Source organism: Periophthalmus magnuspinnatus, chromosome 6, assembly GCF_009829125.3.
Source record: "Periophthalmus magnuspinnatus isolate fPerMag1 chromosome 6, fPerMag1.2.pri, whole genome shotgun sequence".
NCBI classification, from domain to species: Eukaryota; Metazoa; Chordata; class Actinopteri; order Gobiiformes; family Gobiidae; genus Periophthalmus; species Periophthalmus magnuspinnatus.
This window is the reverse complement of record NC_047131.1, coordinates 32,439,210-32,463,859: the sequence shown is the minus strand read 5'-3', so window position 1 is coordinate 32,463,859 and position 24,650 is coordinate 32,439,210. Positions and strand designations below refer to the sequence as shown.

General features: G+C 40.9%; 3 protein-coding genes across 8 annotated transcripts in view; 1 reads left to right on the top strand and 2 right to left on the bottom strand.

Annotated features, from left to right (window-relative positions):
* Window positions 1–500: 500 nt before the first annotated feature.
* parp12a (poly (ADP-ribose) polymerase family, member 12a) lies at window positions 501–8,755 on the bottom strand. Its single transcript, XM_033968535.2, has 11 exons — window positions 8,370–8,755; window positions 7,602–7,737; window positions 7,275–7,530; window positions 6,279–6,446; window positions 6,030–6,204; window positions 5,639–5,813; window positions 4,877–5,112; window positions 4,116–4,215; window positions 3,908–4,038; window positions 3,513–3,664; window positions 501–2,017 (listed from the first exon to the last, which is right to left on the bottom strand). The coding sequence occupies exons 1-11, from the start codon at window positions 8,681–8,683 to the stop codon at window positions 1,767–1,769; spliced, it is 2,094 nt and encodes a 697-aa protein (XP_033824426.1). The 5' UTR covers window positions 8,684–8,755; the 3' UTR covers window positions 501–1,766.
* A 94-nt stretch (window positions 8,756–8,849) lies between these two features.
* Window positions 8,850–17,515, top strand: ccdc113 (coiled-coil domain containing 113). Its single transcript, XM_033967599.2, has 8 exons — window positions 8,850–9,129; window positions 10,716–10,824; window positions 10,890–11,039; window positions 11,963–12,112; window positions 13,023–13,133; window positions 14,360–14,458; window positions 14,939–15,202; window positions 17,188–17,515. Exons 1-8 carry the CDS (start codon window positions 8,948–8,950, stop codon window positions 17,353–17,355), a joined length of 1,233 nt encoding a protein of 410 aa, XP_033823490.1. The 5' UTR covers window positions 8,850–8,947; the 3' UTR covers window positions 17,356–17,515.
* Window positions 17,516–21,335: 3,820 nt separating this feature from the next.
* srgap1a (SLIT-ROBO Rho GTPase activating protein 1a) overlaps window positions 21,336–24,650 on the bottom strand; it is a 142,275-nt gene continuing 138,960 nt past the window's right edge. For 3 of the 6 annotated variants that reach the window (XM_033967676.2, XM_033967677.2, XM_055222625.1), the window contains exon 22: window positions 21,372–24,153. In XM_033967676.2, the coding sequence (XP_033823567.1) occupies window positions 23,761–24,153 (393 nt within the window). In that variant the 3' untranslated portion in view covers window positions 21,372–23,760. Of the gene's footprint in view, window positions 24,154–24,650 lie in introns of all 6 variants that reach the window. The other 3 variants (XM_055222624.1, XM_055222626.1, XM_055222627.1) reach the window with 3 other exon arrangements.

Below are 24,650 nucleotides of genomic sequence, written 5' to 3'. Positions count from 1 at the left end.
TTCCACCTTGTGATGTCATCGTGTGGTGATACAGGAAGTGCTCCGCTGTGTTTTTAATTTTCATTTCTAGAATCATTTGGATCATTCAGTCCTGGAATAGCCACTTATCTCGACTGAACTAAAGGTAAAAATAGGAGGAGTTAACTTGAAAACTACCACTTGATGACATCACAAGGTGGAACGGAGCGTTTTGAGCTTTGAAAATGTTAGAGACTAATGTGTGAATCCAAAAATGGCATCTATGTGAAGATTATAAAAAGGGAGACGGGTTTATAGGATTATTTTTAAACTTCATATACACATTTTTTATTTGAAATATTGCGCAAAATGTTTTGGGTCACATGTGCAGACTGGAGCTGTAATGTGACACTTTTAAACTTTTCTCCACAAGAAGCTGGTTTTATGTTGGAGCTGAGGTGACTGTAATAACTTTGGTGATATTATGTGACGTTATTAACATTTTATGACGAGGAACTGTATAAAAACACAACAACACTTGAATTAAAAGGTTTATTACAGAGCGGGCTGATTAAACAATTTGTGTTTCTCGTCATTTCCACAACATAGTTTTGCAAAATTGGTTTTCAAGGTTTTAAAACAGGATCATGTTGCCACAAAAAAAAACAAAGAAATGCATGAAAGGGTAAAACATCGTGTTATTGGATCAAAACAAACAGACGCTCATCAGACCAGAGGCGGAGGTTGTGTAGATACAGACGGATGATTTGCAGTGTATTTTTACTCTTCATCACGGCCCTGATGAGGAGTGATGAAGACTCGGAGCATTCCAAACACATCGACGTGACCACAAATAAATACATCCAGTCTCGACACAAAAATATTCAAATTGTGATTGCAGAGTGCTCAAAATGAGGCTATAAAAATAAACAAATTCCATATTAGACTTTATAAATCACTGCAGGGGAAAACTACATTTAAACCGGTTTAAATGTCCCCTAGACCGGCCTCCTTAGCTTCCCCAAAGATTCTTTATTGCCCCGTTTAGCACAAACAATCTTAACAAAAAATTCAAATAGAGTGCTCAAAATGAGACTATAAAAATAAACAAATTACTACATTTAACTACAACTACACTGGTTTAAAACAGCGAAGCAAACACGGTGAAGAGGCTCTAAAAGTCTCTAAATACACTTTTTAAATGACCTCTGACACTGACGACCTTGGCCCCGCCTGTAGCTCCTCCAACTGAAAACGTCTGGCCCCGCCCCCTGCGTTGTGGAGCGAAAAATCTGATTTGCAGTGTGCTAAACGGGGCAATAAAGAGGGGGCCAGTGTAGAGGAGGCTACTGCCCCCTCAAGCCCCCCCACCATGTTTGCTTTTATAAAACCGAATATGGGATTTATTTTTATAGTCTCAATTTCAACGCCATTTGAATATTTTTTGTGGAGATTGGATGTGCTAAATGGGGGATAATAGGGGAGACTAGTGTCCGCTCTATGGCCCCCTCAAGCCCCCCCTCTGGTGCCGCCCCTGCTGCAACGTATGAAACAGTATTTGCTTTGTTTTGTTAAGATTTTGTTAAGATTACCCGCACCAAGTACACAGTAATATATAAGTGTAAACCGTTATGATTAAAGACTTTCCCTGCTCCACTTTCACATTTAAAGATACGTCATTTTACATGTTACACTAGCCTTTATTGTCAAGTATTTGTTAATTAAACACCCCCCACACTGAAAACACCAGGACTCGATCTTGTATTCTAAGGATTACTGTGTTAAATCGTTGCATCCAGGCTTCACTCTTAGGTGTACTTGATGATGTACTCTGGATAAATCTGATGCTTCTCAAAAATGACAAAGATGCTGGGGTCGGTCACATCGTCCACACAGCTGTCATAAAGAGCCGTGCCGCGTCCCTTCGCAGGAGGTCGGACATATTGGCTTTGTCCTTTGGTGTAGTCGCCCACCAGCACCAGAGCGACAAACATGACCTTGGATCGAGGACCAGCGGCGAATTTATGTGAGTATGAAGCATCCCGGGCGAAGTAGCTCCCTGCGAGATTATAAAACATAACAGCATTACTCCAGTCAATGTGCGACTTTATTCAGTTTAACAATATGAAACAAGAACGGTCTGAATGGTCTGGCGTCTTAAGGGATGTCACAAAAGCACGAATGTTTGTGATCAAGGTTTTACAGTTAATCAAAATGAAGAGAATTCACCTCAGTCTAACAGAGCCTCATTCCTCCAGTGACTAAATAAAAAGTACGTTACATACATCTGATCTGCCTCTAATCTTTTCAAAATTCAAATGTGGAATCACTTCATTTCTTCTAAAAGCAGTAACCTACAGAACAGCTAATCATTTGTGAAAAACTGTATTGTTGTGTGGGGCCCGTAGACTGTATGAAGAAGTGGCTTAAGTGACGGCGTTCGGCTCCAGACAAATGAAGCTCGTCGAGGCCAGAGCAGTTAAACCGGCTAATTTGGAGCAGAGTTTCATGTCTATAATTCCAACCGCAAGTATCATAGCAACCAAAGAGCCAATCCGGAGCGAGGCTGTTAAAGGTAACGCCCCTTTCCGCCCACACCACTGGTTTAGAAGGGAGTGGGCTCTTAATAACATGACCTGGAGGAAAGAAGGCGCCTGATTGGTCTGTTTTTTATGTTCATGTCTTGATGTATCGTCTGTTGTGGTGAAGAGCAACATCTACGTCTACGTCTACATCCCAAGACAAGGATACAAGGAAAAGGACACAAGTGGCCAAAATGGGTTTCCTCCGCAGGGTGGCTGGACACTTCCTTAGAGGTAGGGTGAGGAGCTCGGAGTAGAGCCGCTGCTCCTCCAGCTGAGGCTCAGGCATCTGTTCCTGATGCCTCCTGGACGCCTCCCTGGGGAGGTCCGGGCATGTCCCACCGAGAGGAGGCCCTGGGGAAGACCCGGGACACACTGGAGGGACTGTGTCTCTGGGCTGGACTGGGAACGCCCTGGGGTCCCACCGGGGGAGCTAGAGGAGGTGTCTGGGGTGAGGGAAGTCTGAGAGTCCCTGCTTAGACTGCGGCCCCCGCGACCCGGCCCCGGATAAGAGGAAGAACATGGATGGATGCATCTTGATTTACAGCAGTGGTTCTCAAATAGTGGTTGAGATACCGGGGGGGGGGGTATGACTCTGCGTATGACACTGTACACAGCAAAGAGCAGGAGAGAGTCAACAGATCGTGACACGGGGCAGTGAACAAGAGACACTTTTGCTAAAGAGACACTATGGAAAACATTTTAACAGGGATGAAAAGAAAGGCGTAATTTTTTCTTCTTTATAGGCGGGGCATGATAGAAAATAATTGAGAAGAACTGATTTACAGACACAATAGTGAAATAAAAACCCCAGGATCATGTAGAGGGTTAATACGAACATTTAAGACCAGAATGAAGCAGCAGGGACAGAGAGAGGACATTTTTCAATCTAAAGTGAATTGGACTCAGTCAATATGGCGGCTAGCACATTAGCTATGTCCATTTAAGTACATCTATGTTGGGGCCTCGTACCTTTGCCATAAGCTGTGCCATGGACACCACACATCCTCCAGTCAAAGTTCTGCTCACATATGGCTTCAACGAGGGACTTGTCTGTCCCATGGAAGAGATGTTTCTCATTCACAGGGTTGGCCCCATTTCTTTTCTGCATCTGCTCCTTTTGCCTGGACACGCGTGAGAAGAACAAGTCATTTATCAGTAGATTTAATGTCTGTGATCGCTCCGTTGTCCACTGCTTTACATCTGAAGGGAGGAGCTCAGACCTCGTTTTAGATGTAAAGCAGTGACCAGCAGTGATCTGACCGGGACGGAGTGAGCGGCCAAACGTCTTCACTCTTACAACTTTATATCCATTTGGCAGATTTGAATCTTCTTTTATAACAGACTCAATGATTAAGACTCATTACCACTGAAACATCTTCCACAGAGACGGGTTCTGGATCCTCTTGATGCTGGTGATTCTTCTCTGGGGCATCGTTGGCGTAAACAGCCTCACAATCATTTTGTATTCTAAGGCCGAGTCCGAAAGGCGAACGAGCTGAAATAAAACGTTTAGTTCAGTGACTGCGCTGTGACGATTCTCCTCCAAATCTTAGTTAAGTGAAGTGCACATGCCTTGTATCCGATTTCAGGAAGCGCCTTCTTGTCCCAGTTTGAAGGGACTGTGACGACGGTGGACTGGCTGCTGCTGCTTTGTGACGATGAACTGCTGCCACTACAACAAAAATGAAACAGTTTGGACTAAAGTTTGGTTTAAGAGATGGACTAAAGTGCAAAGAAAACTATCTCGTTACTGCTGAGGAATTTAGTCTTTTCCTCTGGTGTTTGTTAGTTTCTGCTAAGACAAAGAATAACCTTGAAACAGAGATAAAGTTCAGAGAGGAATTTACTCAATCAGCCAGTAAACAGCAATACTTAATACACGGAGTCTGTGCAGCTGACATTCCCAGGCAGAGACTAAATGTTTACTCCTGTACAATGAGTTTTTATACACGTACTACAGTGGGAGGACACCGCGGTTTAGACTTGGCGCCTCTTCGTTGGTGCACAGGCCTCTGGGACGTGGCACAGTCTCATCGGGCACATCCTCGTCGTCTCTTGCTCCGATCGCTGACACATTTTTTGTTGGTTTGACCAGGGTGACCAGTCCTGAGTCAGTACATGTCTATTAATAAGTCATTTCCTGCTTAGTTATTTGATTAGATTTATCGATGGATGTAGAATATGCAGTACATGAACATATATCTGCGTCACAGCGGTAATAAAGTCCTCATCTTCTCATGAGCTGCTACAATAATGAACTACAGCAGTACAATAATAAACTATGGCGATGGTTATGCAGAATAACTAAGCACCGATATCTTTCCTAACATTACCTGCTCAGCTTTGCCTCCACGTCGTGAGCCGACACAAAGCGCGGCCTCCTCCTCACTTCTCTGATCGTGTTGTATCTGAGGTTTTGCTGATACATCTGCAGCCCATGTCCCCCTTTAAAATAAAGTTTATATTTCTGACTCCCTGCGATAAATTCAATGTCACCATTTTTGTCTGCGAGATAGATATTCTCCAGAGTCTGAGAGCTGAGCGAGGCCTGTGCGTCTCCAGTGCCGTCCTGAAAGAAAAAAAAAAACTGTCATTTTCTAAACCAAATACCAGCCAAGACCAAACAATGGAAAAGTTCAAAATAACAGAGGATCTGTCTCTAAATCAAACAAATGCTCCAACAGCAGAACTGCCAGTGCAGCACCTCAGGCAGGACCACAGTTTGGTTCCTGTCTGAGGTGGTGAGCTGGTTTGTCACGATTATTAACATGTGATAATCAAACGCACAAAGAGCTCGTGTCCCCAAACACAGACCTGCTGTGTCCAAGCCTCAAAGTCACAGACGTGGGAATATTTATAACAGCTAAAGTGAAAAGTCAGTGGGAGGTCAGTGGGCGACGCCGACGTCATGGTGAACGACCCCACGGTGACGAGAGCTTTCAAAAACATAATATCCCACTGCCGTGATGAGGGATAGATTATTTTTGATCATTATTTTTATTCATTTATTATTTTTCTTCTGCTCGTTGAGAAATTTCGCCCTAAACACGTTTAAAAATTCAGAATGAGAAATACATTTGTGTGAACAGACTGACCTGTCCGTACTCCACCCACGCACCTCCGTCATCCCTCCAGTACCACAGCCACTCCGTCGTTAGGATGTAGTGAGGAGGGTGGGACACAGAGGAGGCGGTGGACAGGCGGCGAACTGGAGAACCCCTGTAGATCATTTTAATGAAGTCGACCAACGGGACGACTTGAGCAGAAGAACTGAAACAAAACACAACCAATTTAAAGCAAAAAGACAAAAAACTAAACATTATTACAGAGTTAGATCAGACTGTAACATTAAGGCTGTGGTTTCAGAATAAAATAAACGTGAGCGTTTGGACGGTCAGCCTGTGTGAAAAGTTGAATACTTATATTCAGTATTTACACAGATAAACATCATAAACAAATGTAATATTTGTGTTACATTTGACACACCTTTGAAGAGTTAAGACTCTAAAAATCTGTTCGTCCGTGCGGCTCATGGCGTTGGCTGGATCACAATAGGCCTTTTCAATGTTCTCCATATCGTCCATGTTTTTCCAGGTCATACTTTCTCCCTCCCACATCTGCCATTTGTACGGGAGGTGCCAGTGAACACGCACACACCGCTCTGAAACACACAAACATACACTCTTATGAAGTATTTGATATGAGCCACATAGATGTAAAAAAGATTAAAATTACCATTGTATTGGCAGTTTCTACGGACGAAAAACAGGCAGATTTCTTCGCGGTCCGACTCACTCACGCCTTTAGGGGGCGCTGGGCTGGTTGGAGCCTGTGGTTTGTTGGTTTGTTTGGAAGAAGAAGGATTTGTTTTGGGGAGAAGTGGGAGGCTCACTCCTGGCGACACTGAAACATGACACACGTCCATCAACATCATATTTTAAAGGTGTATTACGTTACTTTTCTTTTAGCGGGTGTGAACAGTATACAAATATAAAACACTGTTTACTCCCACGCAGCAGGATTTAAAACACTGGGGAATCTCAGTCTGTGAGACTCGGCTTTGAATTTTGTGTTCAGTTTGGCATTAGTGTCCTGCCAGAACATAGACTGTTTATATAAATGGACATCGCTAACCTGTTAGCCACCGCGATCTAAACAGGAAGTGATCATGGTGCACTTCCTGCTCCATCGACTCTGGCTCCAATTCACTTTCTACTGTAAAACTGTCCCCTCTCTCTGTCCCTGCTGCTTCAGACTCGTCGTTTTAGTCTTAAAATGGTTTCATTAACATTATGAACATTAATAACAGACAAATCCGGCGCCTTCTTTCCCTGAGGCCGCTCCGCCGTTAGAAACAGGTTTGATTCACAGTGAGTGTTTCATACGGAGCAGACGACTAAATATTTTTTCACTAAAGTGCGATCAAAGGCTGTGTGCCTGATATAGAGAGAGTATAATATCAGACGTCACTTGCACTTGGTTGACGTGCTACGAAGTACGCCGGCTAAGCTAGCAGTCAACACAGGAACGGGCGACTACGGCTCAGAGGCCAATTTACAGATTTAATAAATGCATTTGGAAAATAGTTTGTACAATGAGGCTTTTATATTCACGCTTTGCTACATGTCACATACACCGACATCTGTCAAATATAAAACCCACTGAGGCCCAAGCGTCAAACAGATACAGCAAAACCTTTGAGGCACCGGACACGACATGAGAGATATTCACCTGGAGCCGGCCGTGGCTTCTGGTCCTGGATGATGAGTTTGTTTCTGTAGATCTTGTAGAGGCCGGTGATATTCTCGTTGCTGTACTGTTTAAACAGCTTCATGCCCTGAGCGCCGATGGCGTGGTATCGTTTACACACCAGGCCAAACGTACAGTCGCCTTTTAAGAAGTGCAGACACATGTGGAGCTTCGTGCACGTCGTGTTGAACTTGCACGAGCCGCTCTCTCCGTCTCCTTTGTTGTAGTGAGCGCAGATCTGAAGGAGCGAGATAAAAACTTAAAACAACACACTCGTTATATTTATGGATTATTCTTAATGTGACCGACCTCTGGAAGCAGGAAGGGGTCGTTCTGGAGTAAAAGTTGGAATATCTGCTTTTCTGTGAGACCTTGGAGATCGCACTTCTCCAAAATCTTTGCATTTTGTGGTGACCTCAGATCATGGGAATTTTTACATTTATCCCTGAAACAGATATTTAAATCTGATCTGTGTTTTAATGTCGTTTCCTCGTCACACACAGACCTGGAGTTGTGTTGTTTTGTTTCATTCTCACATGTTTAACGCACAAACTCTGCAGATTTAGGCTGAGTTCTTCTCCCAAACTGAAAACACTCTGCTCCACCTTGTGATGTCATCATGTGGTGATACAGGAAGTGCTCCACTGTGTTTTTAAACTCCACACCTTCATTTCTAGAATCATTTGGATCATTTTAAGCCCTGGAATTGCCAACATCTACTGACAAAAGGAAAAAAGGTAGCTGTTAATCTGAAAACTACCACTTCATGACATCACAAGGTGGAACGCAGCATTTTGAGCTTTGGAGATGCAGACAAACTAATAAACCAGGAAACAAAACACAACTCCAGGTCTGTTTTTGATGAGGTAATAACATTCTAACATGGTTTAAAGCTCACAAGAGTCAGTTTTGCGTAACAGAAGACCTTTAACCTTTACGCACAGAGAGTGATGCAGTTTGGTCAACATTGTGCGTAAAAGCCAATTAAAACAAACTAAATAAGCAGTAAATTTACAAAACAATAGCTTTTCTTTGCAGTAAAGTCATCATGCCACAGTAGAACAGCAGCTTTCTTACTTAAAAGTGCATCCTCCACAGACGTAGTATCTGCACAGGTGGAAGTTGTCGCACCCTTGGCACGTTTTGTTCTGACACAGACGCGCGCTGGTTTTTGCCACGATGATACTGTCAGGACTGATGATTTCTGCTCCACTGGCCTTCTCTTTGCCCTCTTCGATGGCGAAACTGTTGTTGTCAAAGAAAATGGTCCGCATTGTTTCCTCTGCCACAGTAAAATGTTTGGAGAGCTGCGCGTTCAGGCTCCTGTACTCCAAACTGCCCTGGTTTTGGCACAAGGCCTCCAGGATCCACTTAGAAACTCCCTTAGCCATAAATACACAAATCCTCTTGGCAAACACCAGCCGCAGAATCAACTTTCCTTTGCCCAGAAACGAAACTGAAACTATGAGGAAGCTTGGAGGCTGCGCGTGGGGAGTGGACGCTTTTACGCACGCTTTTACGCACGAGGACGTGACGCAAAACAGGTCAGACGTGTCCAAAATGTTTGTAAAAGCTGCAATCTGGAGGAACGCGCAGCAGGATGTGGATTTTAATATAACATAGCTCTGGACTGAAGCTTCACACGAGAGAAAATCATGAACCTGCACCGCGGGCACCGACCACACAGCGGCGCTCTCCCTAGCAACGCGCCCGAGCTTCAGTTTACCCTAGCAACCAAGATGGAGGACGATCATGTGAGAAAAACTGGAGCAAAAGGGACTGAAAATGTCACAGAAGAAGAGAAAGAGGCTCTGCGCATCCGAGTCGAACAGAAAACGTAAATATGAGTTTATGAAGCTCATTTTGAACTGGTTTTATAACAGAAATATGAAGTTTCACCACAGACTTATCGTTCTGTGCAGATGTGACGCTCTTTTGTCTTGTGCTGTTATTTTAGTCTCTGTTCCTCTTTGTTTTTTTTAATGCCACGTAAATTATAAAAAGTCAGATTTATAAACATGATTAAAAAAAAAGATCAAGATTTGGCTGTGAACAAGGTTAAATAATAATAATAATAATAATAATAATAATAATAATAATAATAATAATAATAATAATAATAATAATAATAATGTGGGTTAAAAAAACAGGGGGATGAAGGACTCAGGCTTGTTACTTGAGTAAAAGTAGATACCTGAGCCAAAAAATACTCAAGTAAAAGTAAAAGTATCACATGAAAAAATCCACTAAAGTAAAAGTATTAAAGAACCAGGTTAAAAATGTACTTCAAGAGTAAAAAGTAAAAGTATTTCATAGATTTTGAGTCTTTTAAAGCTTCAAATGTGCTGATTCTGATAAAGTTTTGTTCAACAGAAACGACTGAATCAATGTTTTTTTTCTATTTTTATTTGTATATTTTTGTTTTGTGTTAAAAATAAACCTCAGACTTTTCTGCAGGTCTCACACAAATAAAAATACTTTTACTTTTCAGTCCAGTTCAAAGATGTAGTGGAGTAGAAAGTACAGATACTGCTCTCAAATGTACTCAAGTAAAAGTACTTTAAAATGTACTTAAGTAAAGTACAGACATTTAAAATGTATATATTTATACTTAAATACAGTACTTTAATACTTTTACCCCACACTGTCCTGTCACTGGTTTGTTCTTCCCTGTTTTGTCTTTAGCATAAATCTTTATTTGTATAATTATGGATCATTCTGACCTTCATAAAATCATCTGTTTTGTTGTTTTGTTCTTATGTCTTTTCTGTGCGTCCTCCAGACACTTGGATCAGACTAAACTGGATTGTTTTGGTATAAAAACTCTGTATTGTTTAGATTTCTCAGCTGAGGGTGAGACGACCCTCAGGACACAGATCTTTGACAGTCGAGTGCAGATGATTCAATAAACCAGACGTTTGATTCAAGACGACTTCTCTGTGGATTTTTAAATCTTTAAGGTTTTGACTTTTAGAAATTCCACAACTCGACTGTGACATTAACAGAATTATATGTTACATAAATGTAAATTTAACAGTTTTTTTAATTAGTTTTTTAAATCTAAATCTAAAAGTGTTTTCAAACTCCTTTCATTTATAGAAACAAATAAAAATAAAAAAATAAAAAAGCACTGTATTTTTATTTTTATTTCTTTTATGTAGAAACATATTCCCCCTCTTTTTTTCTTTTCTTTTTTTTTTTTTTTTTTTTCAAATGCAGTTGAACCATTGATATATTTAGTATTTTGTATCGTGGCTGATTTATTTAGATATTACTTTTTCTACATAAAAAAAACACCTGTATTTTTATTTCTTTTTTTTCCAAATGCGTTTGAACCATTCATATATTACATTTTTGTACGGTGCCTGACTTGTTTACATTTTGCTTTTTCTACATCTAAAAAGCGTCTCTCTTGACCCACAGGAGCCGCGTCGCCGCCCTGGTGGCAGAAAACCACATGTTGGAGCAGTTCCTCGGTCGTTTAGATCCTCACGAGCTCCTCTCCGCTGAAGACCAGGAAACAAAACATGGAGTAAGTTTAAAAAGACGCTGCTTTTGACAATAATTCTTTGACATTTGTTGGTTTTGCTCCATCAGGGGCGGAGCAGGTGGAGGCAGAAACCACAACCTGAACAAGAGCTGACGCTGCAACAGAAGAACTACGTCCTCAGAAGTGAAGTTCTGGAAACTCAGCAGGAAGAAGAAAAGATGAGACGCAAATATGAAAGAAAAATGGAGCATCTCAGGGTCAGAGTCTGGAGTTTATGTTTGAGTCGATGAAAAACAAGTTTATGAAAAAAAGAAGAAGAAGAAACTGAATCTGTGAAGTGTAAAATGTGTCGTTAGTCACATCTGCAAAGATCAAAACACTCTGTTCCACCTTGTGATGTCATCAAGTGGGAGTTTTCAAGTGAACAGATCAGACTAAACAAAGAGGAGGAGAAGAGGAGGAGACAAGAGGAGGAGAGGAAACAAGAGGAGGAGAGAGGGGGAGAGAGGGAGAGGAGGAGGAAAGGAAGAGACAAGAGGAGGAGACAGGAGGAGGAGAGGAGACAAGAGGAGGAGAGAGGGAGAGGAGGAGGGAGGGAGAGGAGGAGGAAAGGAGGAGACAAGAGGAGGAGAGACAAGAGGAGGACACAAGAGGAGGAGAGACAAGAGGAGGAGAGAGGGAGAGGAGGAGGAAAGGAAGAGACAAGAGGAGGAGACAGGAGGAGGAGAGGAGGAGAGAGGAGGAGAGAGGAGGAGAGAGGAGGAGGAGAGACAAGAGGAGGAGAAACGAGGAGGAGAGGAGACAAGAGGAGGAGACAGGAGGAGGAGAGAGGGAGAGGAGGAGGAAGACACAAGAGGAAGAAAGGAAACAAGAGGAGGAGAGGGGGATGAAAGGAAAGGAGGAGAGGAGACAAGAGGAGGAGAGAGGGAGAGGAGGAGAGGAGTTTTCAAGTGAACAGCTCCTTTTACCTTTAGTTCAGTCGAGATCAGTGGTAAATGATCCAGATGATTCTAGTGAAGGTGGAGTTTAAAAACACAGTGGAGCACTTCCTGTATCACCACACGATGACATCACAAGGTGGAACAGAGTGTTTTCAGTTTTAGAGAAGAAGATCTCTGTGGAGTGGTGTTTATCACTTTGAGTCCGGTCACAGGTCTGATTCTTCTTCTCGTTTTCTCAGGATGTGATGAAAGAGGCCGACGTTCGCTCTGAGGAGGTGAAGAAGACGAGGGCGGAGTTTGAACGGAGACTCGTTAAACCTCTGAAAGAAAAAAGACTGGATCTACACGAGCCCGAGAAAGTACTGCAGTACATCAAGGACAAGTCCAAGGTAAAAGTACACGAGCCTGAGAAAGTACTGCAGTACATCAAGGACAAGTCCAAGGTAAAAGTACATGAGCCTGAGAAAGTACTGCAGTACATCAAGGACAAGTCCAAGGTAAAAGTACACGAGCCCGAGAAAGTACAGCAGTACATCAAGGACAAGTCCAAGGTAAAACACACAGTACACACAAAATATGCATCATTTTGAATCAATATCTACATTTACACTTTAACAAATGAAATACTTTTACTTTTTACTCTTAAAGTACATTGACTTCTACTTCTTCTTCTTCTACTTCTTCTTCTTCTTCTTCTACTTCTTGGACTAAACTTCTTCTTCTTCTTCTTCTATTTCTTCTTCTTCTTCTTCTTCTACTTCTTCTTCTTCTTCTACTTCTTCTTCTTCTACTTCTTGGACTAAACTTCTTCTTCTTCTTCTTCTACTTCTTCTTCTTCTACTTCTTGGACTAAACTTCTTCTTCTTCTTCTTCTACTTCTTCTCGGACTAAACGTTTGCTTCTTCTTCTTCTTCTTCTTCTTCTTCTTCTTCTCCTACTTCTTCTTCTTCTTCTCCTTCTTCTTCTTCTTCTTCTTCTTCTTCTTCTTCTCCTACTTCTTCTTCTTCTTCTTCTCCTTCTTCTTCTTCTTCTTCTTCTTCTTCTTCTCCTTCTTCTTCTTCTTCTTCTTCTTCTTCTCCTTCTTCTTCTTCTTGGACTAAACTTCTTCTTCTTCTTCTTCTTCTTCTTCTTCTTCTTCTTCTTCTTCTTCTTCTTCTTCTTCTACTTCTTCTTCTTCTTCTACTTCTTCTTCTATTTCTTCTTCTTCTTCTTCTTCTTCTTCTTCTTCTTCTTCTTCTTCTTCTTCTTCTTCTTCTTCTCCTCCTCCTCCTCCTCCTCCTCCTCCTCCTCCTCCTCCAGATGAATCAGATGGAGAAGTGCAGTCTGCAGATTCAGTCCATGAGGGTTTACGAGAAGAAACTCCGACAGCAGCTCCAGCAGAGGAAAGACCTGGAGAAGAACGACTACAAGGTGAAAAAAAACTGTAGTTCTAATCATGTGTTTGTGTTTATTTATGTGTGAACATTAAAGCTACACTGCCTTATTCTTTGCCTTGTGATGCTAACTGTAGGCACTGCTCTGTCTGAGGCTCTTTTACTCAAGTTTGACTCAATCTGAACTTTATTTTAACACAATCTGACCTGAAAGAGCTGAGTCAGGTGGAACTGCAGCAGCCGAGATGATTTTTACTGTTAAATGAGTCACTCTGAAATAACACGACAGCCGCAAGCTAGCATTAGCATTAGCATTAGCATTAGCCGACAGTTTTTTCCGTTAGTCACTTGATCCCAGGCTTTTGAAAACGCGCCGTTTAAAAACATTTCACTTTTTTTTTCAGACGATCTTAAAACTTTTTGCTCGTGTGTGCGCTGTGTCGCCATGGAAACTGCTGAACATTCCACCACAGACATACACATAGAGCATCACCAGCACGATGTGACGGCAAAGTATCAAAATGCCGCTAAACACGTCCATAAACTCGTCTTTTTTAGTTTTATTAGTTTATTTAATCAAACACATGAATAAACAGGAGTAAAAAATATTACCCAACGATCCCTGGAAAAACATGCACTCCTGCTGGCTCAGTTTTCCACAGATCTGGCCTGTAACTTGGCCTGATGGCGTCGCCTACTTGTTTCCTTGGCGACAGACGTTAAAACTCAATTGTGGAACATTTTAAACTAAGCAACAATACAAAATGATTACGCAAAATTTACTCTCGTAAGGTTAAAGTTAAGTTTTTATGGTGTTACCTCATCAAAAACACTTTATTATTATTAGTCTGTTTCATCTCCAACGCTCAAAACGCTCTGTTCCACCTTGTGATGTCATCAAGTGGTAATTTTCAAGTGAACAGCTCCTTTTACCTTTAGTTCAGTCAGGATAAGTGGTAATTCTTGAGGTGAAATGATCCAAATGATTCTATAAATGAAGGTGTGTGGAGTTTAAAAACACAGTGGAGCACTTCCTGTATCACCACATGATGACATCACAAGGTGGAACAGAGTGTTTTCAGTGTTTTGAGAGAAGAACTCAGCCTGAATCTGCAGGTTTGTGTGTTAAACATGTGACTCCAGGTCTGTTTGTGGTGAGGAAACATTAAAACAGATCAGAAAACAGCGTGACATGGACTTTCTAAATAGTTTTTGTATTTTTATTCTTGAAACAGTTGAGTGATTTAAAAACGTTTCTTTCAGGATCTTTTCCAGGACGTCCGTGAGGAGCATCACGACCAACATTTGGATGAAGTTCTTGTCAACAACATAAAAACACAGCACCTGCTTAATTCTTATAAGGTCAGAGGTCATTCCTGGTTTTGTCATATGGAAGTGGAAACCCAAAGTATCGATACTGCGCAGTGACGTCACACTGGGGCTGTTCTACATGTATGTCTATGGTGGAAAGTTCAGCTGCTACCATGGAGACACCAAAACTGTTTTTAAAAAAGTCTGAAAACTCAAGAGAAAAAAACACAAAATGGATTTAAAGAGCACATTTTCAGGAGTTTGTGATCAATCCAAGCTAACTGAAAAACTGTTGGCTAATGCTAATGCTAATGCTAATGCTAGCTTGTGACTGATGTTATTTGAGGGACTCGTTTAACAGCACAAATCAGCTCTCCTGTCGTAGTTCCAACTAAACCAAGTCTTTCTGGTCAGATCGTGTTAAAATAAAACTCAGATTAAAGTCTAACAGACCCTCAGACGGAGCAGTGCCTCCAGTTAGCATCACACCTCCAAAGTAACAATTAACAACATGGTAATATTCCCAAACAGGACAAACTGCAAAGAGCCACGAGGGAATTATCAAACATCGAGAGAGAGATCGCAGAGAAGGAGCAGAAGTCGCTGAGGCTGGAGGAGAGAGTTCGACTCGCGCAAGACGAATGTTTTCAAGCCCAAATTCTTAACGAGCGCCTGCGGAGCCAGATCGCGGAGTACGAGGCCCCCGACACCACCGAGTACATGCTGATGAAGGAAAAACACAGGAAGCTCCAGCAGAGTATCCTCACGTGGGAGCGCAGGGCCGGGGCTGCTGAGGTAGGACTATTTCTAATCACTCTCTCCGTTTTTCCATCGTGTTACTGCAGTAACTGAATATATGTACTCAGATTACATGTACTCAGATTACATGTGCTCAGATTACATGTACTCAGATTACATGTACTCAGATTACATGTACTCAGATTACATGTACTCAGATTACATGTACTCAGATTACATGTGCTCAGATTACTAACTTTGAGTAACTGGATTAGGCCTGTCCTGATAATCACTGTATTGATTTATTGTTCAATAAATTAAGATGGAGCAATGTCTTTTGGGGTCAGTATTTGTCTTGTGTTCATTTTCTTTGCACCAATGTGAAATTTTGTGTTATTTTTTGTCTCTATGATCAGATTTAAGATGTAAAAGGTTGAATAAATATGTTCAGTGACTCATTACCGATGCAAACTGTTGTAGAAGTTTGCATCCTCTGCTCAGTCTTAGCACAGAGCTCCAGTTCAGTGTTGATGTTTCTTTGTGCTAAGCTACGGCGCCATTAAATTTTTACAGAGTTGGTTCATCTTTAATATTGTCACTGTCCTCGGTCGACTCGTCTCACAGATGTGGTCCACTGTGCACTGGTCAAACTGTCACGGAAAATAAGTTTTGTCCTAACGAGTCCTAGAGTTGTGCAGAGAGAGAGAGGAGACTGTAGATGTCTGAGGCAGGAGAAGTTTATTTATTTATTTTTATTTATTTCTATACTTATTCTTATGTATTTATTTACTTATTTTTATTTGATTTATTTACTTAATTTTATTTATTTGTATTTATTTATATACTTATTTCTATGTATTTATTTACTTATTTTTATTGTATTTATTTACTTAATTTTATTTATTTATTTATTTTTATTTATTTATATACTTATTTTTATTCTATGTATTTACTTAATTGTATTTATTTATTCATTTATTTATTTTTATTTATTCATTTTCTTAATTTTATTTATTTATTTATATTTATTTATTTAGTTATTTTTTATTTATTTATCAGTAAACCTGGTAGACCCAGTGACATGGACATGGAGACAAGCACTAAACTGTCTCATTCTGCTGTTTATTTATTGCAGCTCATGATGTTTTCAACAATATTGCAGATTTAAAATATTTTTTTGTGGTTTAAATCTGCTCTTGAGTTTTTGTGTCAGTGGCAGAAATCAGTTTCAATATTATAGTTTATTTTCTATATTTACTTCAGTGATATATTGAGCTTCAAACTGTGTGATCGTGACAGGTCTGACTTTATTCTGGTGCAGTTACTTGTTCATTTGGTGGTATTCTGAACAGAGTTACTTTTCTAAAATCAAAGGAACACACGGCGGTACCTGATCATAAAATGGAGGCTTCAAACTGAACAGAATTAATGAGAAAATGTCTGTGTCCCTCGGTCGTCCAGGACTGATCCACAGCAAAAGACGAAGTTTAAATCTGTCACTGGACAAATATTTTTGGACGAGCACCAAACGTCTTCACTCCAACAAGTCGTTTCTTCTTCAGTTCTGGTCAGACCAACACAAATATCGTCTTTAACTCTCCTCTCAAACCTTTTCTTTTCTGTGGCTCAGATCTGACCCTCACTCTCTTTAAAGTTGTGGTCAGTGTCTTTGAGATGGAGATGAACAGCCGACTGTGGCCCTGAGCTGCTCTCTCTCGAGACTCTTCACTGAATGGAGTAGACACGTTACTTTGTTTGTGTCTCGGGGTTTTATCCGGTTACAGAATTGAATTTTCAGCTTTTGCGGTGAAGCCGGCGAGATTTTTCCTTCTTTCCTCCTCCAGTTAGTGATAAACAAACAAAAAACAAACAGTGAAACAAACATAAAGCTGTTTTTAATCCTACGTTACGTCTTTACAGAACAGTACAACTCTTTTAAGTGCAACTACGTGAAAGTACTCAAAGTATTCAGAACACAGTACTCTGATCGGACCGTGCAAATACATTTTCATGGTGTTTTTTAACGGTCTGCTGTGTTTCAGACGGCCTTGAAAACGTACGGTAAGTCGTGGACCAAACCAAGAGCCACTTTGACTCCAGTGAACAGCGCCGAGACTCGGGCGTGGAGCGGAGGAGGGCGGGGCTCCGTGAAGCTTCCAGACATCGCAGAACATAAAGAGATTACGACGAATAAAAATATAAACATGTGAAAACACAAGAACACACACTAGTGGTCCAAAGACTCATTCAAAGCTTTTTTCTGTCTTTATTTTTACAACTTTCTACATTTTATTCACACAGAAAATGTCAAATAAATGAAGTAAGATCTGTGGAAAAACTAAATTTAAATATTTTTTGTACTATTTTATAAAATAGACAACAACAAATCCTCAAAGTAGCCGCTCTTTGCTTTGTCGAAAAATATTGTAGTGCATTATTTCACTTTTATTTTCTTTACTACATAATTCTATACATCTTACTTCATGTATTTGATGTCCAGAGAGCAGGCGCTTAGCAACGCTGTCAATCAAACCTGTTGCTAACGCTAACGGGAGCGACCTCGGGGAAAGAAGGACCTGATTTGTCTGTTATTAATGTTCATATCTTGATTTACAGACACAATAGTGAAATAAAAACCCCAGGGTCATGTAGAGGGTTAATACGAACATTTAAGACCAGAATGAGTCTGAAGCAGCAGAGACAGAGAGAGGGGACAGTTTTTCAATAGAAAGTGAATTGGAGCCAGAGTCGATGGAGCAGGAAGTGCGGCCATGATCACTTCCTGTTTGGATTGCGGCGGCTAGCAGGTTAGCTCTGTCCATTTATATAAACCAGGGGTGTCAAACATATTTTCACCAAGGGTCACATCAGCAAAATGTCTGCTCTCAAAGGGCCAGATGTAAAATAAATCTAAGTACTTTTTAAACTTTTTAATTCACTGTTTTTGTATTTATTGCTTAGTCAAGTTACAAATATTGCATATGTATTTGCCTAAAAATAAAAAATATGGCTGTGTGACTGCGTATCTCCTGACATTTTAAGACCATCACACCTTTAATTTACTCTGTTGGGGGCCACATAAAATGATGCGGAGGGCCACATTTTGCCCGCGGGCCTTGAGTTTGACACATGTGATATAAACAGTCAGTGTGTCTGAAAAAAGTGAAACGTTGCTGTTGTTCGTTCATTTTGTCTTTTGCCATTCGCTTAATTAAAGAAAATCTAACTGACCTTGAACAATTTAAACAGATTTAATCCTGAGTGTTTGTTCCACTGATCGTCTCGTGCAGGTGCAGTTCTATGTCAGCTCTCCAGGGGGCAGCAACACACTCCACACGCTCAACACACTGCACCTGAAGAAATATGAGCGCACATTCAAGTTTGTCCAGGATGTTTTTGTGGGACTGGATGAAAACACAAACCACATTTCTCAGTGTGTTGTGATTTCCTGCTCGTGCTGAGGGTAAAGTTCAGCTAAATCACAGGTTTTTACTCATTTTGGCTTCATTTAATGGGGTAAAATTTGTTGTAAATGATAGTTTTATAACAATCAAGAGGCAATTTTGCAAAAAAAAAGTTGAAAAACATGTTGAAAATGACAGAAAGTTCTAACACACATGGAGTTATTCAAACATTTGGTACAATTTACACGTAAGAAACACAATTTTTCTGATACTTTAAACATGACTTCAGCTAAATAAATGTGTTTTCTTATATTTCTATTTGTCTGTGTGCGTTAGTGGAGTTTTGGAGCAGTTCACTTCCTGGTCCGTGTGATGTCATGATCTCCAAACAGGAAGTACAATTTTAAACCTAAAAAAAAAAAGTCCAAGATCGAGGTGAAAAGTTTAAGATTTTTTTTTTTTTGTAAAATTTTATGATGTTAAGTTTTAGTAGAATGAGTCCGTCCTGTCACAAACTCTGTCTCTGTTTTGTGTCCAGCCCCAAGAACCGAGAGCAGCAAGAGCAGAAAAAAACAATACGACGTGTGAATGACGGCTGACTTTATTATTTTATTTGTTTGTTTGTTGGGACGGCACCTGTGGAAAATGTTTTTATGGGTCAAGAGGGAAATTGTGCAGGACATACAGAACTTTACAGAACTTTACAGAACTTTATAGAACTTTTAGAACTTTATAGAACTTTATAGAACTTTACAGAACTTTATAGAACTTTACAGAACTTTACAGAACTTTACAGAACTTTATAGAACTTTACAGAACTTTACAGAACTTTATAGAACTCTGCTTTAAGTCGTCACACACATTTCAGTTTGGATATTTGTTAAACTGAAGGTGATGTTTCGTGTTTCTCCTTTTTCTACAGTTTATAATCAGAGTGAGCGCTGAACTTTGTTTCATTTGTGGTTGTTGCGTAACTGTTTAGTGCAACTACAAACAACTACAAACAACTACAAACAACTACATACAACTACAAACAACTACAACTACATACAACTACATACAACTACAACTACATACAACTACATACAACTACAACTACATACAACTACATACAACTACAAACAACTACAAACAACTACTACATACAACTACAAACAACTACAACTACATACAACTACAAACAACTACATACAACTACAACTACATACAACTACAAACAACTACATACAACTACATACAACTACATACAACTACAAACAACTACAAACAACTACTACATACAACTACAACTACATACAACTACAAACAACTACATACAACTACAACTACATACAACTACAAACAACTACATACAACTACATACAACTACAACTACATACAACTACAAACAACTACATACAACTACATACAACTACAAACAACTACATACAACTACAACTACATACAACTACATACAACTACAAACAACTACAACTACATACAACTACAAACAACTACATACAACTACATACAACTACAACTACATACAACTACAAACAACTACATACAACTACATACAACTACATACAACTACAAACAACTACATACAACTACATACAACTCCATACTTGTGTTTTATACATTTTATAGTGATGACTTTTATTTCCATGTTGTAAATAAAAATCCAAATGATCCAAAGTGTGAAACGACTGTAAATATAATGGACAAAACATGAAAAATAGATTATATTCCTCCATTAAAAATCCGTTCATTTCATTTTGAATTTTGTCCCAATGAAAATGTTTGAACCGAAACAATAAACGTTTGACATTTTCTTGTTGAATCAGTTCATAAGTCAAATATATTTATCACATTTGACACATTTAAAAAAAACACAGCTGCACAAAAGAGAAAGTGGAGTCGTATAAAATAAAACAAAACAAGTGTCCTGCATGAACTGTCACAAATTACACTTTTATACTTTGACCAGTTTATTCACATAATTATGAATGATTAATATTTACATGTAAACGGTTTCTATATAAACTGTAAGTGTTTGATTTTCTCAGTGCAAAGTGGAGCCGTCTCCTGGGATTAAACCGTGGCTCCTTTTATCGGAGTCACATGACGTCAGAGTCTGACTCATCTTCACATGAATCACATCTGGAACGATCAGAACTGATGAAGAGGCATTTGTCAAACCTCCCAGAGTCTCAGCACAGAGCAGCTCCACCACAATCCACACAAGGACACGTTCTGACGCGTTAATATTCAAATGAATCCTTTAAATCACAAGAGACTGAAACATGTACAACGTGAAAACAGCACTGACGTAGAAAAATCACCTGAGCACAAAAAAACCCCCCTAAACTTTCAATTTCTGTTGTAAAATGTGAAGCTCCTGCCTCTTTGTCCTGCACAGGATGAACCACTAGAGGGCGCTGTAAGGCCATCCTGGGTCTGATGCACTTTGTTTCTGAAGTATAACTCTACAGTAAGTATCTACATCATGGATCTGTTAAATCATCATCTATAGAGTTTATGATTCACAGTAAAAGTGTTATTTTCTCACTGTGAGAAAAACTCAAATCCTAAATCTGCAGGTTTGTGTTTAAACGAGTGAGAATGAAACAAAACACAACTCCAGGTCTGTGTGTGACGAGGAAACATTAAAACTGATCAGAAAATATCATAATATAAAGACTCTAATGTGCTGCTGTAAAACAATGATGCAAAATAAATACAATAAAGTCTGTGGCTCCATCTGTTTAAAAAAAAGCAAGAAAAGAAAAAGCTTTAGACAATTCAACAAACTATTTCCTTTATTAGAAAGACATGGTTTGAGCTACAGGTCCCAGAGTCTCTACATGATGGAACATGCCGTATTTACACATATTTACACAAAGTGCAATGTCACAATGAATCAGCTGTAGAATGAAATTATTACTTTGCTTTATATTTTCTCTATAGACATTACAGAGTCTTGTACAGAGTCCTCTATCGTTTTAAAAAGGCACTTTCACAAGTACAGACCACCACAGAGCAGCTTATTGCCAAGAGTCCAACGTTTGGTGATGTTACGGTGACGAGAGCACGATATTTACAACTGTGGGCTAATATTTCTACATTTTTCTACACTGAAAAATAAAATAAAATGTTAGGATTATAAAAATAATACAAGTTAGTAATCTTTATTCACACATTGTCAAGTCAGTGATGGTGTAAACTCGGATTCCACCTGTGAAACGCTCCACACAAACACTTTATCTTCGACTTTAACGAGGCTCACAGTCAGACGTTTGAAATTGTGGCACATATTGTTTGATGAGGCTCTTGGCGTTAGCGTTAGCGAACTAAGAATAGCAGATAGAGCGACGCGAGGAGCAGAGAGAACACAACATTAGCATTAGCATTAGCATTAGCATTAGTCTTTACACTAACAGTCATCAGGTCCATGGCTACGGCGCTCCCACGACAGGACGCCATGAGTCTATACACACAACGCTGCGGCTCGTTTACTCTTTGGGTCGGTGAAGCCAAGCGGAAAAGTACATATTGTTCTGTAATAGTCTTTATTCTATATTGCAGGTTCGTCGTATTTTTCTTTTTACATTGATACACATTATACAGCTTTAATATTCTGCATTATCTGGAACTATTTAAAGACAAACTGAAAATACTTAAATGAAAAGTTCGAGTGGTTTTACCCATTATATTCCATTCCAGGCAATAATAGTTAAAATGTTATTTATATAGTTATTTCTGTACATTTGCACGATTATGGAAAGATGCTATGCTAACAAGTGAATACAAAAGTTTGGTTTATCAGTACCACAAATGTATTAAGAAAGTACCTTAAATTACGAGTTTAACTGTTTACATCCGTTGAGTTGCAGCACCTCGATTATCGTAAATATTATATTCGCCCAGTGGCTCGTGTGACACGACGGTGAGATCGTTCTAGTTTAAAAGGTAAACAAGCAGTGGAAAGATGTTTAGTGGCAGGTTTTATTTAACTCTAAAGGAAGCCTTCGTGATTTGTTGTTTCAAGAAAGAAAATCGCCAACACAAACTGACTAAAAGTACACAAAACTGTGTGTGCACATTTTCTGGGAAGGAATTGTCAACAAATAGATTTTTTCTGGTGGGTTTGTCCTTGAAAGTCCCACACAGTCCCACAGAGTCCCCACATAGTCCACACACGGTCCCCACATAGTCCCTGCAAAGTCCCACAGAGTCTCCATATAGTCCTCACACAGTCCCGGGAGTTCCTCAGAGTCCCCATATAGTCCTTGCAGTCCCAAACAGTCCCCACAAAGTCCCTTTATAGTCCCACGCAGTCCCGTATAGTCCCCGCAATCCCACAGAGTCCCCGTATAGTCTCTACATAGTCTCCACACAGTCCCGGGAGTTCCACTGAGTCCCCATATTGTCCCTGCAGTCCCAGACAGTCCCCAGACAGTCCCCATAGAGTCCCCACATAGTCCCCGTATAGTCCACACATGGTCCCCACATAGTCTCTGCTCAGTTCCCACACAGTCCCCACAAGGTCCCAACATAGTCCCTGCACAGTCTCCCAGAGTCTCCACATAGTCCCCGTATAGTCCCCACACAGTCCCTGCAATCCCACAGAGTCCCCGTATAGTCTCTACATAGTCCCCGCACAGCCCCGGGAGTTACACTGAGTCCCCATATTGTCTTGAAGTCCCAGACAGTCCCCCACAGTCCCTCTATAGTCACACACAGTCCTGGCAGTCTTGTATAGTCCCCGCACAGTCCCTGCAATCCCACAGAGTCCTCATATAGTCCCTACATAGTCTCCACACAGTCCTGGCACAGTCCCTGCATAGTCCCTACAAAGTCCCTGCACAGTCCACACATGGTCCCCACATAGTCCACACAAGGTCCCAACATAGTCCCTGTACAGTCCCCGCTCAATCACGGCAGTGTCCACACAGTCCGCACAAAGTCCCCACATAGTTCCTGCTGAATCCCCACACAGTCCCGGTATAGTCCTTGCACAGTCCCCATAAAGTCCTTGCACAGTCCCAACATAGTCCCCACAGTCCCCACATAGTCCCAGTTCAATCCCCACACAGTCCCACATGGTCCCCACAGAGTCCCCGCTCGATCCCGCCCGTCCCCTCAGCTTTAGTTGGTTTTAGACCCACCGTCCTCTGAACACACATCTCTCGTAGTATTTTGTCTCAGAGTACTTCCAGGTGGGAGGTGCTACATGGTGCAGGACTTGTCCAGGGGGTCCTGAGTGGGCGTGGCCGGGCCCTGTGGAGCCTGACTGGTTTTGGGCATGACCAGGGGCTTGGGCCTCAGCGCGGGGGGCTTGAGCTGGACTCCCATGCGCGGGGTCACGGCGGGTTTGAAGGTGCTCATGGCGTCGCTGGAGGAGCTGGCGCTGCGGCGCATGGGGGGCTCCGTGTGGGCGGTGGGCCGCAGCAGGACTCCGTGGATGGGGCTCAGAGACTCGCCGGAGCCGTGGGCGGGACCCCCGCCGCTCTGCCTCTGCTCCAGAGTGTCCAGCACCACATCGGGGGCGTGTTTGGCCGAGCTCTGCCTCTCCAGCTCACGCAGCTCGTTCAGGGCAGTGTTCATGGTTTCCTCTATGTCCTACAGTGTGTGACAGGAAGAAAGAGCAATTAATGAGAAAATAAGACCTGACCTGAAACAAAGAGCATGCAAAGAGCAAAGGACGAAATGTGCTGAGTTTGCAGTTTTATAGTTAATCCAGGAGTTTTCACTGATCATGCACTGAATCATCACAAGGTAAAAGAGTCAGGATTTATGATCCAGTTATAAGTTTATAGACTTTGAACAAAAAGATAATGAAAGATTAAAGAGCTCAGCATGCTCCTGATAGGCAGACAGCCCGGCACAGTTTGAAGTGCTCTTTATGACTGAAATTCAGCCAATTATGCCATTGTTCTAGAAGTTACTAATCAATATTATATTAGGTGCTTAATGAGTCAGTTTTCACTCAGATACACTGAGACGGCCTGATAAGTCCCGGTGTCGTGCCATGCTCCCTGCCGTCTGCCTGTGAAGCGACTCGTTTGCGTGTGACACAGACACAGATGCAGCCAGAGGAAGCAGAAGACAGGGACTGA